Genomic DNA, 20,487 nt, shown 5'->3' with positions numbered 1-20,487 from the left:
CCCCATTCTGTAAGGGAGAAAACAGAATTCTGAACAGAGAAGTTAAAAGGTTTACCCAAGGTTACAGATAAGCATCAGAATTGGGAATTAAGTTTAGGTTTCCTGGTCCTAAATCTGTCACTCTCCACTTTTCCACAATCCATCAAGGAAGGAAGCTTTTGTGTAGTGTTCTTTAATAGAACAGGGGCATTATGAAAGGAGTATCAATTGATTTTTGGCCATATTAGCCTAATAGAGGATGAAACTGATATTTTTGTCAATATAAGTAACTTTGTATTTTGATCCTTTTGTCAATTTAAGTAACTTTGTATTCTGATCACATGAGGTGAAGTTGTTTCCTTTCAACAGCTCTGAATGCAACTCTGGCAGTCAAGAAGTTCCAGTCAAGGCTACCACCTGAGGAACCTACACAGAATGAATCAAATTTTGTTATGGGACAAGTGCTGAATCCTAACTCAAGAAAAGAAAAACAGCAGTTAGCCAAAGGTTTGGTTTCTTTATTTATAAAGATGGATTATATGTTTAACTTGATAGAACTGTTTTGGTGCTAAATAGAATTTTCTTCTAGCATATGGTCACACACTGAGCTAAAATAGAATTTTATTGAATGATTCTAGGGAATTTATTCTTCTATTCCAAGAAGCACTGTAGAGAACTGATTCTGTTTTATTTGGAGTAAATGCCATAGTGCACTCTTTCTAAATTACAGAAAACAAAACTGTCATATATATATATATTATTTTAATTTATTTTTATGTTTCATTGATGTATTTTTTTTAAGATTATAAATATTTATTGATTACCCTCACTTCATGTGAAATTTTTTTTTTTTTTGCTTTTGCACAGCAATGGGGTTAAGTGGCTTGCCCAAGGCCACACAGCTTGGTAATTATTAAGTGTCTGAGACTGGATTTGAACTCAGGTTCTCCTGACTCCAGGACCTGTGCTGTATACACTGTGCCATCTAGCTGCTCCCTTTTTTTTCTCCATGTGAAATCTCTTGAGGTGTCTTGTAATAAAGCAAAGTAATTAATATAGTAACCTCATTTGAAAATGTATATAGCATTCCACATTGATAGCACTCCTCACCTCTCTATTTTTAGATTGTTTTTAACAAAACCTATTTTTTTCCCTCCTACCCCCCTACCCATTGGGGAAAAAAAAAGAAAAGAAAAATAAATTGCATGTAAAAAGTATGTATAGTTGGTCAAAATAAATTCTCTCATTGACTGTCTTCAAAACTATTTTTCTTATTTTTGCATTCTAAATCTTTATCCTCTCTCTCTGTAAGGAGTTGGATAATACATTTAATCATTGGTCTTCTGGAATATTGGATGGTCATTGTAGTGAACATAATTCTTATAGTTTTCAAAGTTATTTATCCTTTATAGTAGTTTTTTAAATTTTTCTATTGATTTTGCTCATTTTTATTCTTCATCAGTATATTAAAGTCTTCAAAATTATTCATTTTTATAATATGTGTGTTAGAATTTAGTTGTTCTTCTGGTTTCTATGTTTCTTTGAGATAATCTATTTCTTGTAGCACAATAGTATTCTTTCACATTTATGTATATAACAAGTTATTTAACGGTTCCTCAATTGTTAGGCATCACAAAAAAAACTACTACAAATAATTTTCTATGTGTGGGACCTTTTCCCTTTTTCTTTGATTTTTTTTTTTGGAAGAGTATAAACCTGGCAGTGGTATATCTGGTTCAAGGACATAATAATAACCTTTTGTGTAGTATTCCAAATTGTTTTCCCAAATGGTTGTAACCATTTACAGATTAACCAATAATGCATCATTGTGTTTGTTTCCTACAGCATCTCCAATATTTGTCATTTTCCTTTTTTGTCATCTTTCCCACTTTGATAGATGTGAGGTAGAATCTTAAAATTGCTTTAATTTGAGTTTCTCTAATTAGTAGTGATATGTAGCATTTTTTTATATGGCCTTAAATAGTCTGGTTTTCTTCTCTTGAAAACTGTCCTGTTTTTAGACTACTTATCAATTGGAGAATGGCTCTTATTCTTACAAATTTGAATCAGTTCCATGTGTATATTTGTGTGTGTGTGTGTGTGTGTGTGTGTGTGTGTGTGTGTGTGTTGATTTTTCTACCAGGTGTTTGGCTGCATCTTTACCTAGTTTTTAATTAAAAGATGCTACTTTTTCACTCATAGTGAAGAAGAAGCCGGATTTACCTGTTCCTTCCAAGTTGAAGAAAAGTGTTTCTTTCAACAATGTAACCACCTCAGATATACCAAGTAGTGATAGCTCTGGCTTGGATACCCTGAAACACATGATACATGAAGTGGAACATGAAGTGGAAGAATATGAACGATGGACAGGGCGAGAAGTCAAGGGATGGAAAAACAATCAAGGTCTGACTGGTTTTACTTTGTCCCTAGTGAGCTCCCTCTGTCGGCTGGTTCGCTACCTTAAAGAGGTAAGAAAACACAGATTTAAGTGATTGTTTTAATTTCTACTTCATGTTGTTATATTCTTAAAGTAGTCTGAACCACAAAACTGTAATAAGCACTTGACTCTAATAATAAATATAAAATTATAAATATTCTTTGCAATAAAATTTTAGCTTCAGATAAAGATGTTCATTTGGTATTAAGTGAAAATCAGGATAAGGAAATCCACAGTAAACAAATTTTGAACTTAAACAAAATGTAAGTCAGAAGACAAACACATGCCAGACCCAAAAGTACAAGTAATAACTTTTTTATGCCATTTTGTATTATTTTATATTGATTTTATTAGTTCATAGCCAATTACTGAGTATAGATGAAATAAGATTGAATTATTTTGCTTCTCTTTCATGATTATGTTAAAGGTACCAAACATATGCTATATAGCTTACTCAGTTCCCTTGTCACCATTTTAGAAATTTCAAGACTAAAAATTTTATTATCATATTTCCTTTTTCTTCCTATTTCCATCTTCTTTAAGTTCATGTAGTAGTTTGCCTCTGAACTCTATTGCAATTAGATAATTATTTTACTTTGATATGGTATCATGACCTTAATAGTACCTATTATTGTGAATATAAATTCATAGAAAAAATAAGTTGAAAATTTTTTCTTTCTGTATTTTTTGAGTTCATTTGTATTGTAATTGAGTTAAATACCACTATGAAGTATAGAATGATTCACATAATGATATTTTTTATTATAAATTCCCTACCTACCAACAAAAACAAATAAGCAGGCAAAATGGGAAGTCAGAATTTTATATCCTACCCTAAGTATTTAACAGGGTTCAACCAATGAATTAAAAAACAAGTAGGAAAAGTTTTTGTTCTTTGTCATCTTCCATATTAACCTGAAGTTCTATGTCTTCTGGGCTTTAGTTTTTGTTTTTTTTCTTTTTTACTTTCTGTAGAATTGCAGTCAATTTGCATAATTTTTGGTTCCTTTGATTTTGCTTTGCATCACTTTACATACTTCTTTATATCTCTTGTATTTATCATTTTGCAATAACATAAGAGTCTATTGCATCAATATACAAAATTTATTCAGTCATGTTCCAGTTATCGAACACAACTTTTCACTATTACAAATAAAGCAACTCTGAATTTTTTTTAAACATGTAGGCTGTTTTTCATTAAAAAATTTATGAGAATTAAGTTGTAGCATTAGAATCCAGTATTAAAAGATATGATCAATTTTATGATTCTTATTTGTGCACTTAGACTTGAAAATGCTTAATAATTTAAATCCATGAATCTTTGAATCTGCATCCACATTTTCATTAGTTTAATACTGGACATATTGTTATTCTCTTACCAGATCTTATGATATTAACAATTGAGATGAATCTTCAAAATGTTATTTTAGAGATAGTCCATATTGTCTAAAATTCTGCCTCATTTAAAATAGTTGTAAAAGTAGCTTTAAATTATGACATAGCAGCAGAATACTGTTCACATTGTTCATCATGCCCTATTTCATACTCTTAAAGAAGGGACAAGGCAGCTTAATTTATCCAATGAAATCATATAATTCACAGTTTCATTCTCATTAGCAGTATAAAGCATTTATGAATATTAAAGCATATATTACTTTTCATGATTTTTTTATTTTGAATAATTCTCAATTCTCCCCTCCCCCTTTTCACTTGGAAATGTGTTACCTTTTTTTTTTTTCAGAGTGAGATACAACTGCGTAAGGAAGTAGAAACAAGGCAGAAACTGGAACTGGTAGTAGGTGATCATCGAGAATTGATTGATGCCCTGACTGCTGAAATTCTCCTTCTCAGAGATGAAAATACTGCTTTACAAGTACTTTAATGAGATTCAAGCTCTTTATATGTGACTACTTTGAAACCTACTTTAAGGCTTTAATTAAAGTGCAGCTGTTGATGGTGTTGTCGAAATTACCTATGAATTATTTGTTCTCATCACCATCCAAGAAATTTATTGCTCTTTTGCTGTGATCTCGATATGTGCTACATGTGGAATGTAGGAAGAGGCATAGACATGGTGTACCCTCTGAAAGAACTAATGGATTTCTAAATAAGTATGGATTGGCTAAAGCTAAATGAAGTAGAGTAGTGTAGAACTTAGCTACTACTTGTTTATTGTAAAGAAAATACATCATAATCTGTAAGGGGTATTTTGAAATTATATGTGTGCCCTTTAAAGTTGTGTCAAGTAAGTAAGTTGGCTGATACTTAATAACAATTTTAAAATTTCTACAGAGAGATAATACAGGGTAGCATTTTTCAATTTTAGATTTTATATATTTATTATACATATTATATTCCAAATAGATTATTCAGGAATGTTGTTTAGATATAAAATAAGAGGCAATATGGTACAATAGAAAGAGCTCTAGGATGAAAGTCAGAGGACTTGAGTTCAGATTTTACTCTGTTATATTGGGTAATACTTGTGTGATCTTGGACTGGTCACTTAATTTCCTTGAGTCTGAGTTTCCCCACTCAAAAATGAGAGGTTTGGACTAAATGATTTTCATGGTTCTTTGTTGCTCTATATCTGTGGTCCAGTTGTATTATCAGTCTGTTTTTTTGACCCCATTGCTCATAACCTCCCCCCCACCCTCAAAAAGAAAATAAAGATAAATGATAGTATTTTCTATTTTAGTAAAAGTCTTCCAAAGTCTTGCAAAGACTGACCACTTATTGGGAATGTGGTAATGGGTCTTCTTGTTCTGATCTGAATTGGATTAAATGATTTCTGAAACCCAACTCCAAGATTCTGTCATAGTGTACTCAAATCCTGTCAGTAGAATTATTACAACGAAACTTTTGATGGAATCTTGCCTGGAAAAGATACAAGTTAATTTCTTGATTTTTGGAAGAATTAAGGCCATTGCAGTTACCAGAAAAAAAAGAGTATTTAGAGAAATGTGAAGAAAGACTTAAAAGGATTATGAGATAGAGTATTTTGTTGTTCCATCATTTCAGTTGTGTCTGACTCTTCATGACCTCATTTTGCAAAGATACCGGAGTAGTTTGCCATTTCCTTCACCAGCTCATTTTACAGATGAGCACACTGAGTTAAGTGACTTGCTAGAATCACAAGGCTACTAAGTGCCTGAAACCAAATTTGGATTTAAGACTCCAGCCCTAGAACTCTATTAGATCAGAAAATTATAGAAACCAAATTTAGGAAGAGTATCATGATAGAAGGATTAGTAGTCATTACTCAAAGACATTGTTGAGATTGGGAGGTAACTCTTCAGAATTTTTCATTCAATTGATTTTGAGCTCATTTCTCACCAAATGTGCAAGTAGTGTTGTCTTGTTGAAAGAGCAAATGTTTAGAGTCAGAAGACTTAAGTTTGAATTGCAGTCTATTAACTTTTCTATATGATTTTAATGTCTTTTGGACCTCATTTTCCTCATTTAAAATCATGGGTTTCAGAATTTCTAAAGATGCTGCCAGTTCTAAAACTCCAAGCTCTATGATCTAGGTACTCTTCTTTTATTTAAAAAACTTTGTGGGGGCAGCTAGGTGGCACAGTGGATAAAGTACTGGCCCTGGAATCAGAAGTACCTGAGTTCAAGTACAGCCTCAGACACTTAATAATTACCTAGCTATGTGGCCTTGGGAAAGCCACTTAACCTCATTTGCCTTTCAAAAACCTAAAAAAAAAAGCTTTGTGATTTTTGATGTCATTATTGTCATTTTTGCTTAATTTCTTTAATTTCTTATGTAAACCCAAGTATTTCTCAGGATATTTTGCATAACTTTTTTTTAATTCTCCTAATTGTATTAATTCTTTGCTTTTTTTGCATTTTAATTTGATTTTGATTTTTGGGTGTGTGTTGTTTTGCCATTTCTTTTCTCTTTTCTTTTGTTACTGTGTTGATGGGAGGGGAAGGGAGCAAGGAAGTAGGTGGAGGAGAAGAACCTAGCTGTCTCTGATTCTTGTAGACTAATATATCTGGATCAGTTTCTAATTTCATTCAGTTTAAAATATAGAATGTCTACCTCTGGGTCCATACCTTATACAAACTAATTTATTAATCATAAAGAAAAGAAATAAAGTAATTGGTGAATTTTATTTGTCTTGAAATGTCCTTCATAAAAACTTAGGGCGTGAATAGCAGTATGGTAAATTGTAAGATCTTGTGTACAAGAACTGTATTTTCCCCAGTGCCTTGCCTTGCACAGTACATTGTACATAGTTGATTTTTAATATCACAGGGAGTCATTTTTAACATATTCAACTAAAATAAAATCATCCTAAACTTCCTAGAATACTTTAAATTATAAGTTGGATTGTTTCTCTTAGTGTACATGTTTTATTTTTCCTTTTTCTAATTCAGATGCTTTGGCTCAGGATTTGGGTGTTTTATTTTGTTTTTTTTTTTCCCTTTCTCATCCATAGACAAAATTCCAGCAGTATGTGGTAACAACTGATGAGCAACTAATTTCACTTACACATGCTATTAAAAACATTCCTGTAATAAGATCTAACAGAGAAGAAAGCCCAGCCTCAGAAAGGGGAATTGCAATAAGAAGCATTGCCAATAGTCAAGGTATGTGTATATTGAATTATATGAAATCATATTTGATCATATTAGATATTGGAAATTCTATTTTTTCTTTTTCCATTGAATGTGACTACAAAGTAATGATGCTGACCTGATGTGTAGCTGTAGGCACATTACATTATTCATATGACCAACATGTGAACTATGTGAACTTATTGTAGTGATAAAATGTGATCTCCCTGAAATGCCAGACACCCTGGATAGCTCCTAGAAGCTCTTCTATTTCCCACTATCCTTCCAGGGCTACATACTAGAGTTAGAAGTTGCCCTTCTGTATTAGGGCACAGTGAGATACTGTAGCTACTTGGTATTCCAGGGAGACAGGTGCATAAATTCACGTGGAATGTGGCCATTGGTGATATGATTCCCGACTTTTATATACTTATTAGAGACAATTTTCTTTTTCTTCAGAGCCTCCAGTTGTAAATGATGACATCTCTGTTCCATTGATATTCAGAAGAGAAATGACTGAATTCCCCCAAGAAGAATTACCTGTTAAATTGACTCAGTTGCCAAATCCCATAGATGGTTCAGGCCTTGTCAACAGTTTACCAGCCCATATGTTTGAGCCAGCTGTTATGCTTACACCTCCAAGGCAAAAAAACAACCCAGAGTTCCCTCCATTGCAGGAAGGTAAGAAAGTTTCTTGTCGTAATTCAACTAAACAAACAAATTTTTTAAGTGCTGTGTTTCAGGCCTGGTGCTAGGTACTGGGAGAGTAGAAAGATACATTTAAATAGTCCTCAAGAAGTTTACATTCTATTTGGGGAAATAAACATATATAGATAATAAGTGCAAGGTATTTGGGGACAGAAGAGAGAGTACTGATTACTGGGGAAGTGGAAAGGAAATTATGAAATCTTTCTGGTAGGAGGTAGTACCTGAACTTAACCCTGAAGGAAATAGGATTATAAATGACAGAGAAGATTCTAGGGATACCATATCCTTTGTGAAAATGAGAATGTCAAGTACTGGTAATGGTTGGTATTACTAAAACATACAGTATGTGAAAAAGCCAATGGATTAATGAAATAAGGCCAGGTAGGTAGGTTGGAGCTGAATTGTGGAAGGAATACAGATTGAAGAGTTAATATTTTAACTTAAGGCAATAAAAAGTAAATGAGTGACATAATCAGCATACAAAGAAAGCACTTCTTCTCCCTTAGGAGGATGATTTTGATATCTTTTTTAAGGATTATTGGTGAGGGAAGAGATTGAAAAAACAGGGAAACTAAAATAGGAGTCAGAATTATCCAATTAGAAAGTGGTGAGAGCATCAACTCAGGTAGTAGTAAGCATACTTGGGAATAAAAGGAGAGAGATTCAAGAGATGTGGAAGTAGAATCATTAAAACTAAAAAAGGAGGGTAAGGAGAAGGAAGAGTCAGCAATTCAAAGGATTAGAACCTGATGAACTGGAATGAAGGTGGTATTCCCAACAGAAATAGAGGGATTGGAAGAGTAGAAAGTTTAATGAGATCTATTTTAGAAATGTTTAGAAAATTCTTATCCTAGCAAATAACTAATGCTACCTAACAGGCAGTTGATTATTATTTCAGGAGAATAGTTATTACCATATTATTCCTTTTTGGAACTCTTCTGCACAAAAATGATAGTTGAATTCATGGGAATAAACGAATCACCAAAGGAGAGAAAGAAGAAAAGAGAAACCAAGGCAAAGGGAGCCCCAACAGAGGGTTATCTAGTCAAAAGAGGTCAAATGAGTTGGAGTAGAACTGGGCAAGAGCAGTGTCATGGAAGCTCCAGCACTCAAGAAGCTTACAATTTAGTTGGAGAGACTATGGCAATATATATAAGCAGCTGTAATGTGTAATTAGAACATATGAGAGATGCAAAGTGCTTTTAGCTCAAATTAGTTTTATCATGAAGATTATTTTAAATTTTTATATTAAAAATTTAGTAAAGATATAAATGTGAAGAAGGGATCCAAATTGGCATCCTTTAATTAAAAAAATCCTTTAGAAAATAATCACTCTTGGGGCGGCTAGGTGGCGCAGTGGATAGAGCACTGGCCCTGGAGTTCAAATACGGCTTCAGACACTTAATAATTACCTAGCTGTGTGGCCTTGGGCAAGACACTTAACCCCATTGCCTTGCAAAAATCTTAAAAAAAAAAAGAAAAAAAGAAAAAGAAAAAAAGAAAATAACCACTCTTTCATGGCAGTAGGGAATTATTTTAAATGTCAGACTTTTAACTAGTTTTTTGAACCCAGATCAGGGTTCTTTTTGCCTCTGTTGTCCCATGCTTTAGCCAAAATATTTATCTCTACATTAGGATAAGTGGCATGTTTCTAGCATGTTTCCTGTGAGAATTAATAAAGACATTTACAATCTAATTCCTCACAGATCTTTCATTGGTATTACCTTAGTAACTAATGACCTTGATATATATCATGGACTTGCTCTAGATTAAACGTCATGCTCATTTCTTTATTCTTTATAGTACTGAGGAGAACAGTTCAAACTCGTCCTGCCCCACATATTCTTCCAAGTGTAGAAATAACAGAGAAGGAACAAAATTGGGAAAAGAGGAACTCGCCAAATGCTGTAGAAATTCCAAACTCAAATGAGGAAAATCGTCTCTTCACCCAGAGATGGAGAGTTTCTCATATGGATGAAGAAGTAGAGAACAAAGCCCAGTCTTTATTTGCCAGTGTTCCACAGGCCCAGTGTCCTCCTCATTTTCAGCATTCGGAAAACCATACTTTCCCAGAAAAACCTCCAGTTCATGGAGATGGAGAGCAGCTGAGAACAAATGAACCTTTCCTGCAGAACAAAGATCTGATGGCACGAATTGCTGAGTTAACACTGCAGAATTCTGCTATTAAAGCACATCTGAACAATTTTAAAGGACCCTCAGGAGAACAAGGGGATGGCCCTCAGGACCCAGCCAAACTGGACAATGTAAATGACATGACAACAGTAAGTATCAGTCACAGATTGCCTAGTTAAGGATAAATTCAGCCTTATTTGATTACTTTTGTATATAGGTGGATTTATTTCTTCTTAATATCCCTACTTGTTACTTTTGTAGTTGTCACTAGAACTCTTTTTCATTCTTTTTATTGATTGTCATAATTTATGGTTATTATTTATTTATAACAAACTAGGCCTTTCTTTGAATTACTTGTAAAAGTATGCTATGTACATTTAGTCTTTAATTTATGTAAGGTTTATTTATCAAAATTTTAATTATAGTTTGTTATGTGTAGATTGGAAAGCTACTATTCCATACAAATTATTATTAAAAAAATGGTTAACTTCCTAGGCTAACACATAAAAGCATATTAACCTATGGTTTAACTATGAAGTTTTGTTAATATGAAAAAAAATATGAAAAGGTAATCTGAATTCTGTTTTTGGAATCTCAAATCTTTGGGAACGAATCTTTGCCCCTTTAGTCATGAATAGGATTCTGCCCATTTCCCTTCTACTCCTCCAATATATATATATATGTATGTATATATATATATATATATATACATACATATATATATATAAATTAAGGTAGGTAGATATTGTATCTAGAGAGCGATTGAGTCTTTGTGGTGAGTTAATGAGCTTTCATACATAAAAGCATTTGTATACTGAAACACTCCATGAGAATCTCTTCCTCCTTAGCCTTTTAAGGATTGTTGCTAATCAAGCGCTGTTTTATTAATTCAACAAAGTCGATCTCTCCAGGTTAAGGAAGTTCTGGAGAAGTTATGAAAAACTAAATTGAATAGGCTGCTATCAGTACAGATTTCAATTTTCATAGAAATGCATTCAAAGGGAAAAGGATTTGTTGCAATGCCAACACTAGAAGAAATAATATTCCATAGCTACAGGCAAACATTTCTAATTGCACTTGGGAAATTCTGCTCTTTTTGACTATGCAGGTTTATAGAGAGCACTGTTTGTATATATTTAGTAAATAATACTTAGGAGGAAAAGAATTGGTATATGTAAAATACTGAAAGATTGTATAATTGAATTTGTGAATTTTCACTTTTTTAAAGACTTTTCCAGCAATGCAACCACAAATACCACACAGCATGGAGGAACGAATAGCAGAACTGAACCGTCAGAGTATGGAGGCTCGTGGGAAATTGCTGCAGTTAATAGAACAACAAAAGCTTGTCTGTTTGAATCCTTCCCCTCCATCAAGTTCCCCTGGTCATTCACCACTGAGAGCATGGACTGGTAGGTATCATGGTTTAAAAAACTATGAATAAGAACAATAAATGAATAATTAGCCTGAATATGAGACTACAGATTATGGGGGGGGGGGGGGCAAGAACCTTTAGGGTAGCATTGCACATTATATTGAATGCATCTTTGAAGAGTAAAACTTTTCCCTTGTCTCTTCCCTCTATTAAAGATTCAGTGACCATAATAGTAGTAGAAGAATTGTTTTGATCTCTAGCACCACTTGGTAAAACTCTTACAAGATATTTTGACAAATGAATAAGGGAAAATTAATTATTTTAAATACATCCTTCATCCAGCCTTTCTTTTAGAAAACAATTCAATTCAAAAAATTACCTATAATAAGGGAATTATCTTGATGACTTCTACAAAATTACATTTGTCATTTTGTTTTTATACATGTGATATTATATATCATATATTTGTATGTAAATCATCCTGATACAAATATTTTTAAGACATTGTTTTTTCAATCTATTTTTAATAGTAATAGTAAGAAAATAAAAATGTTTATGAATTAAATCTTAAATATCTAATAGTAATTATAAGTGAAGAAATTGTAAGAAGTAAGAGTTCATTGTGGATAGGAATATATACCTATGTATGCCTATGTGTGTATATAAACATGTATAAGCATAAGCTATAGAGATAGCTATGGAGAAGTATATTTGTGTAAGTGGATATAAGGTATATATGATATAAGATAATGTGTGTGTATAGACACATATAGTAATATAAACCTAATTATATGAACTTCAGAATATATAATTTTATTATTAAAAAAGGATAGATTTTATGCAGTAGGTAAGAAGTCATGAATTTTTGAACAAAGGATTTCACATGTAGAAAGAGGTGATTGGACAAAGAGATCTGAGGCAGAGACCCAGCCCCCTGACTGTCATCCCAGTTTGATGTGGTCAGCAGGGCTGATTATAAGGAAGTAACAGTGACAGGTAGAAGAATGGGAAAATACTGAAGGACATGACCTAGGACAAAACTAAGTTTTAGAAATGGAGGAAAGAAACTAAAAATTTTTCACCTGGAAGATTTGAAGGAAGATAGTTCCATTGAAGAAACTTGGTAGTTGGGAATGGAAACTGAATTTTATTTGGTAGGAGTAAGGATGAGGAAGGATATGATGAATGCATTTAATTTTGGACACACTGAGTTTGAGAGGATGACAGAACATCTAAGTAGCAGAACACCTCTTGTTGCTGGGGGAAAAGGGAGTCTTATTTTGATTACATGACATTTGTTTGGCATTTCTGTTTAATTAGAGTTCGGTTCAGGAGACTTTTCTAAGCATTGACTGTATACAGGGCAACACAGAGTCAGCTTAGATACGATCCTTCCCACAGAATTTCTGCTCTATAGTTAACTAATATCTATAGTCAAAAGGCCCAGTATATCTAGGTAAAAGATGTTTAATCTAAATACTTTACTTAGTAAGCAGGGTTCTTTGTCATTCAGGATACTCCCTCCACTGATGCAGATCACAACTCTAGTCTACTTTGGTTTAGTACTTGTATAAAATACTCATTACTCTGTAGTCAACTTGGTGAGGAAATTTTCCAACTAGGCTCATTCTTGAAGCATTTCCACCAGAGGAGTTTAAATTTTGCCTTTGATAATTCCATGTAGAAGGGTAAAATTTAGGAGGCAGCTAGGTGGTAGTGGATAAAGCACTGGCATTGGAGTCAGGAGTACTTGGGTTCAAATCCGGTCTCAGACACTTAGTAATTACCTATCCTTGTGGCCTGGGCAAGCCACTTAACCCCATTGCCTTGGGAAAAACTAAAAAAAAAAAAAGTAAAATTTAAAATTTTAATTGCTTATTGCCTCCTAAACTCTTTTACTTAATGTTGAACTCTTTTAAAAAGCTTCAGATGTAAGACTTTTAATTGAAGAGTTATTTTGAGGGTTTTTTTTTTTAGGCTTTGTGCTTTTTTTTGTGGCCCGTAAGTGTGAAAAAAATAAAAAATACTGAACAAAGATTGCTTATATCTCTATCTATCTAAAATGGAGAGAGAGTATAATAGATTATAGCATGACAAACAAAAATGATCATTTCTTTAAATAGAAGATTTTAATGGAATTAATATTTTATTTTCTAGAAGGTGGAAAGAGGACAATTGAGGTGTCTATTCCAGGGGCAGAAGCTACAGAGAATTCAAAAAGCAGTACTATTTCTCCTGTCAATGGGATGAATGCCAGAAGGTGGGGTTATTGTAAATAAATGTTTATTAAACACCAAAAATACCAGAGGTACTTTGTACAACTTTTTATGACAACATATTTGTAGTCTGATTTAGCTTTAGTTGGGAGGGTAGGTTGCTTGTATAAAGAAAAGAAAAGGGGTCAGGAACAAACCATAATTGAATGTGAAAGGATTTGAGGACCAAGAAAATTTAGAGAAAAGTAGTAAAATTTAAGGAGATTCAGTTCCCCCTCCCCCATTCCACTTCTTTTCTTTTCTTTTTTAATTTTTTTTTAGTTTTAATTTTTAGTTTTAATTTTTCCCCATTTACATGTAAAAACAATTTTTAACATTCATTTTTGAAACTTTTGAGTTCCAAATTCCCTCTCTTCCTCCTGTCCTCCCACCCTCCATTGAGAAAGTAAGCAATTTGATATAGATTATAAATGTCCTACCTCACTTTTTAATGAAACTACTTCTTTATTGACTGGAAGGGAGATACACACACATTTACACTTACATTTAAAGGACCTGAAGTCATCTAGGCATGAGTCATCTTTTTTTCTCTTCTATTAACAACAGCAGATTTAAAAGCAGATGTTTTTATTTGAAGGAAGAATAAGGGAAATATGTTTTTTACAGAATTTGAATAAGTTCTTTTTATAATAATCATAACTTACCTAAGTTTAAAAACAATTAAAAATATATTTATTCTGGGGGCAGCTAGGTGGTGCAGTGGATAAAGCAACTGCCCTGGAGTCAGGAGTACCTGGGTTCAAATTTGGTCTCAGACACTTAATAATTACCTGGCTGTGTGGCCTTGGGCAAGCCACTTAACCCCATTTGCCTTGCAAAAACCCTAAATAAACAAATAAATAAATAAATAAATAAACAAACAAGCAAATAAATAAATAAATAAATAAATAAGTAGATGAACGAATGAATAAATAAATAAATAAATCTCCGCTTGCCTTGCAAAAACCTAAAATAAATAAATAAATAAATGAATGGACAAGCAAACAAATAAATTCAGCTTTCATTATTAAAGATTTTGATTATGATATATAAAATTATCCCAGATACTGTGATAGTGCCATTATTCTAAAGTATATTCTAAAGTATATTTTGTCTGGAATTTTCTGCTTTTAATTGGTACGGGGTGGGGTGTTTTTTTTTTAAAGAAATTTGCTATTGATAGTAGATTCAGTGCAGTTTTGATTCTAAGCCTCCTGATGGTTTTCCATTTTCATATGTAAGTTTAGAATTAGTTCAGAAGATACTGTCACAAGAAACTCAAGAGAATTCAGTATTCCAGGTTTCAAGATTGTTTGAAAAAGGGGTTCTAGAATAACTGTCATGGCTTGTAAAATCAGTTTTATGACTTTGTACTTGTCATACCTGTAGGATCATCATATTTACATTGACATATTCATAGAACCATTTGAAATGTTTTGCTTTTTCTCCCTTAAATGGATCTTTGAGGGAAATTAGCCAACATAAGAGTGCCAAAATAATGATATTTTAGTTATAAAACTCTGTGAAACTGGTATGGTACAGGCCTGTGTAGAGGAATAACAGAACTGTTTTTTGATCTTTGCCTTTAAGGCAGACTTTTCTAACAAATCTATCATGGCTTCACAGTAGCTAATAGGTTTGAAAATATAAAGGTATAAATGCACAAAGAGTATAGAATTTACAAAAATATTGTGAAATTGAAAGTCAGGAAGAGAATTAAACTTAGATTTTATTGTTTGTCTCAATAGAATAAGTGAAACTCATTCCAAGTGATTATTAGGGTTTCTCTGCTGGTATAATTCTATTTATTACTGTTATTAACACAACTATTGGTTTTATGTTGATAAGTTATGTTAATTTATATAGAATTTTATGCTTATAAGGGATTTATGTATATTATATCATTTGTAGTTAGCAGTGATTTGTCAAGATATTAGCTATATTGTTTTAATGTGTTTAATTAATATTTGTTGATTGAATGGATGAATACTGATTATTGCCAGGTTTTAAAATGCCATATGTGCAGAATTCATAATAATTTGAACTTAATGTGGATAAAAGAAGAGCATGATGTTAAAGGAATGTTGAAACTATGATAAGTATTCTTAAAGAAAAGGGGTTCTTTTCTAATTATTTACTCCTTTTGTGGGGTAAATATTGAAATGCCATAAGACGTGAGAAATTGTCATGTTTTCTGAAGAATCTATTCAAAATGAAAAGAAAGAGCTTTGGACTCTAGGAGTCACAAAACTTGAGTTCAGATCATAGTTCTCATACCAGCTATGTGACACTGGGAAAAATCACTTTTTGAGCAACAGTTTTCTCTTTTGTGAAATCAAAGATTTGGAAAATCTTTAAAGATAACTTTCAGCATTAGAAATTTATAAAATCAGCATTAGAAAGAATTAAAAGTAATTAGGAATGAATGCATATTCATTTAAGTTGGAAAGATTAAGGTCTCTTCATAGGGAGCTGGTAACTAATATTAATACCTATCTTCATGATGAAAATATAAGCAGCTTATGAAGTCATATCTCTGTATATGTATACGTGTGTGTGTGTGTGTGTGTATAAATATCTTCTACAATACTTAAGCCTCTGTCTTATATTTCAAGGTATGGTAGAAAAAATATTAAATTTGGAATCAGAGGATAGGTTGGACCCTCATCTCTGCTACTACTTTTGTGATCTTGAACAAATTTTCTAAGGCTCAGTTTTCTTAAGTATAAAATGAGGCAATAGGACTTGGTGCCTAAGTGATGTCTAATGCCTTTTTTAATTGCAAATCTTATGGTTCTGTTCCACTTAGGTTGCCCATTGTGACCTCCAGATTAATATATCTAAAACTAAATTCATTATCTTTATTCTGCCACAACCAAGTTTCCTCCTATTAACTCCTTCTCTAGCTTTTCCTCTCTTTTGTCAGTGGTACCGTCAGTTTCCAAATTTGAAAGTTTGGAGTCTTCTGACTTGCTTCTTTTTTTTCCACATCCAATTAAGTTTCTAGACCTGTTTAGCCTTCCTTCATAATATTCCTTACATTTGTTCATTCTTTTCTAAATTATTGCTGTCCCATTAGTATAAACCATTATCACCTTATACCTAAATTACAGCAGTGGCCTCCTAGGTAATCTTGATCTCTATACCTAAATAGATATTTCTCTAATTATTTAGATGTCTTTATTTGTGTTAAAACTGTTTTGTATTTAAGTTCATACAGTTCCTATGTGTGTCTTGGTGACTCCCAAGTTATTTTATGCTTTGAGTAATAGTTTTAAATGTAATTCCTTATCTAGCTTCCTGTTGGATTTTGTAGGCATTATACAGAAATGATAATGATTTAATCCTACAACTTTGCTGAAGTTATTGCTTTATTAGTTTTCTAGTTGGTTCAACTCTAAATAAACCATTATTTCAGACAAAAAGTCATATTTTCTTTAAATTTATTTTTCTTGTCTTATTGCTTTAGCTAGCATTTCGAGCATTGTATTGAATAGTAATGGTGATAATGGATATCCTTGCTTTAGCCTTGTTCTTATTAGAAAGGTCCTTAATATGTTGGTTTTAGACTGGTATTACTTAATATATTGAGGAAAAATCCTTTATTCCTATACTTTCTAGTGGTTTGTTGGGGTTTTATTTGTAGGAATGGGTACTATATTTTATCAAAAGCTTTTTTCTGCATTTATTAATATATGACTTTTGTGTCCCTTATTCTTTGGTGAGTTAAAGTTTTCTTTTTTCTTTTTTTTTTCATTTTGCAAGGCAATGGGGTTAAGTGACTTGCCCAAGGCCACACAGCTAAGTAATTATTAAGTGTCTGAGACCGGATTTGAACCCAGGTATTTCTGACTCCAGGGCTGGTGCTGTATCCACTGTGCCACCTAGCTGCCCCGAGTTATAGTTTTCCAATATTGAACCAACCCTTCATTCTTTATATAAATCCAATTTGGTGATGGTGTATGATTTTTGCAGTAGATTACTTTAGTCCTCTTGCTAATAACTTTATTTAATTTTTTTTTTGCTTTACTGTTCCTTGATGATATTATCTATAAGTTTTTTCAAATCATCAAAAAACATATTTCATTTTTTTCTTTGTGTCTTCATTGCTTCTTAGCATCGTGTCTGGCTCTTCTTTATGATTAACTGATGGGTTGGTAACAAAAACTAGGAAGAAATGATAATAGAAATTTCATTCCAAATCAAAATTATTTAAGACATCTGGGAGTTAATTTATTGATATATTCACAAGATTTATATAAACATGACTACAAAACAGTCCACAAAAAATAAAAGACTTGTTATTGGACATAGATTCATTTCTTGTAGTTGGACCACACTAATAAAGTAAAAATAACATTACACCTTAATTTACAGATGTGATGTTAAACTAATCAGATTACATTTTTAGACCTAGACAGAATAATGATAAATTTGATTTGTTAGAACCAGAGAAAGAACTAGAAGTCCACACTTATGATAAAGATAACTTTTCCATACTCCAAACTATATTATAAAGCAATGGTAATAAAAATTATTTGATATGGGTTAAAAAATACAAATAGTACAGTGAATGGACTAGGTAAAATCAACTTGAAAATAATCATACTTCAATATTTAATAAACTCCAGAATATAATTTACTAGAGAAAGAATTGCCTCTTTGATAGCTGCTGAGAGAGCTGAAAAGCAGTATGGTAGATGTTAAGTTTAGTTTGACAACTTTTTAAGCCACGAATCTTTTTAAGCTTAAAATGGATGCATGACAAATATTCATAAATAAAAAAAACATGAGGATGATATCAGGCATATTTCTTTGGAAAGAATCCTTAACTAAGTAAAGGAAGAGAAGATTAGAAAAGACAAAATAACTTTGGGCACATGAATTTAAAAAAGCAGCCTGGTGTATAGATAGAAGCTATATATAGATCCCAAGTCAGTCTTTTTACCCTTTGAACCTTCTCTCTGGGTTGTCTTTTTCTTTACACTGTAAATTTCTTAGGAGCAAAAATGGTGTGTGTACCCCCCCCCCCACCTCCCCAACCCCTTTATATTACATGAACTAAGCAGCCTGCCCTTTACATAATAAGTAGTTCTTAATTCATTGACTTGACCTGAGAGTCTGGTCTAGTCTAGCCTTTGGCACATCCTGGTTTGGGTGGCTCTGGCAAGTCAGTTATCTTTCATCTCTTTTAGACTGAAGTTTCAGGGCTGATGTGCATTGGTAGAGGGGAAATTCCTTCCTAAAAGCTGAAGAAATCACAGATCCAAGAGGAATCCCTTTATATGGACAAAATCAATGATGTATATTTAGAGGAGAAATGGTAGCATAGGAGTAAAAAAATTTTCTCCATAATCACTACAATTTAAACAACTGAAATGCTTGCAATTAAAATTTTATTGTGATCTTTCTGTGAAGTTCCAGCATTTTAATAATTTTACACAAATTTTAAGTGTTGAATATGACAGCTTTCTCTTTTTTTCTTCTTCATGACTAGATCTTCAGGTGCCACCAGTTATTCCTGCTCCCCAATAAATGCCACTTCAGGGAGTGGAAGATTTACACCTCTCAATCAGAGGGCAAAGGTACATGAGGAAAAGTGACTGCAATGCTTTGCCATCCTTATTATCTTTGTGCTATGGGGTTAGAATATGGGTGGGACAGGGATTAGTGAGAAAAGTAATTATTTTTCTTTTAGGATTTTAAATTCTAACCTTGACTAGTCACCCAGGTTAAGAGATGCTCATCACTGGAAAGTTGGTCACCAGGTGATGAATATTTTTTGACCATGACAATTTATGGTGACTATTTACTAATGTAATTACTCTTGTAGCATTTTTTTGTATCAAGAATACATGGTGGTATGGTGAATTGAAAAGGAAAGATTAAGTTGTAAGGTGTTTTAAAAAAATGTGATTAGTCTAAAAACATTGTTTAGGGTAGTAATGGCCTAAAGGATAGATGTCTCTTATGAGTGTTTTTCACGTGTTTTAATTCTGCTATTGGAACACATAGAAGTTTAATATCTTGTATTATAATATAATACAAGAAAAAAAATATATATATATATAAAATACAAGAAAAATACAAGAAAAAATATAATACAAGGTAATATAATTCAAAGGGTTCTGCTATGACCAGATACTTTCAGTGTTAACAAATCAAATTTTATATCTCTGACAGTCCTTTCTGAGGAAGAATCATTAGGAGTCTCCTTACATCCTGTTTCTGATACATAATGCTTGATCATGTCATTTAGCTACTTTTATACCCTGGGTAGCCTTCTAGTCCTTTTCAGTTGCTATGCAGGTGCCAATTTTGCATTGGCAGAGAAAGTTTCCCCTGTGGGAGATCCCCCCCCTTTAAATTTTTCGCTATTTGAGTTTTTAAAAAACTGTATGATATTTGTACTGTCAAACATAAAACTGTAAGAACGTTAAAAATGTAGAGTTAAAATAAAATGACTGAATATATAGGTTAGACATTTTAAAGTTTTAGTCTCTAAGATCTTACCTCTATGCCTTACAGTAGAAACCATTTCAGAAAATGACCACACCTTAAACTTGGAAAGAGTTGATTTTTATACAGAAACAAGAGAATAGAGAAAATCATTAATCTCCTTTGTGGCCTAACCATGAAAATTGTACAATATCTATGCCCCAGACTGTTTCTCAAAGATTGTCTGATCTCTTGTCTCTTCCTGGCAGGTCTCATCTCCCAGCATCCTGATCATTGTTCTCCTGAATTTGTAATTAACATAAGGAGAGATACTTAAAAGTCTTAATTTCTTTCTTACTGATATGTGAAGACTGAGTACTCTCTAAAGAAATCAACCCTTTACCAGGATATATAGTTTTGAGAAATTATTAAGCTTAACACTACCCATAATAGTTGAATTCTTGTTTTTGGTCACTTAGTAAATGTCATCTTTGACATTTTTGAACTTTTCTTTTTCTAAAGAACAAGAGAACTCTTAGGTGCAGTCCAAAAATAAATAATACAGTGCTTTCTTATATGTTAGATGCTTAAAT

The 20,487-nt window shown here is 32.5% G+C and overlaps 1 protein-coding gene across 4 annotated transcripts in view; it reads left to right on the top strand.

Annotated features, from left to right (window-relative positions):
* SPICE1 (spindle and centriole associated protein 1) overlaps positions 1-20,487 on the top strand; it is a 53,664-nt gene that overhangs the window by 30,580 nt on the left and 2,597 nt on the right. For 3 of the 4 annotated variants that reach the window (XM_074214529.1, XM_074214530.1, XM_074214527.1), the window contains 9 exons: positions 349-486; positions 2,182-2,447; positions 4,158-4,289; positions 6,868-7,018; positions 7,445-7,666; positions 9,497-9,975; positions 11,055-11,238; positions 13,359-13,461; positions 18,954-19,041. In XM_074214529.1, the coding sequence (XP_074070630.1) occupies positions 349-486; positions 2,182-2,447; positions 4,158-4,289; positions 6,868-7,018; positions 7,445-7,666; positions 9,497-9,975; positions 11,055-11,238; positions 13,359-13,461; positions 18,954-19,041 (1,763 nt within the window). The remainder of the gene's footprint in view (positions 1-348; positions 487-2,181; positions 2,448-4,157; positions 4,290-6,867; positions 7,019-7,444; positions 7,667-9,496; positions 9,976-11,054; positions 11,239-13,358; positions 13,462-18,953; positions 19,042-20,487) is intronic. The other variant, XM_074214528.1, reaches the window with a different exon arrangement.

This window comes from Macrotis lagotis, chromosome 1 (assembly GCF_037893015.1).
Source record: "Macrotis lagotis isolate mMagLag1 chromosome 1, bilby.v1.9.chrom.fasta, whole genome shotgun sequence".
NCBI classification, from domain to species: Eukaryota; Metazoa; Chordata; class Mammalia; order Peramelemorphia; family Peramelidae; genus Macrotis; species Macrotis lagotis.
Note: the sequence above shows the minus strand (reverse complement) of the source record. Positions and strands in the feature narration are given on the sequence as shown.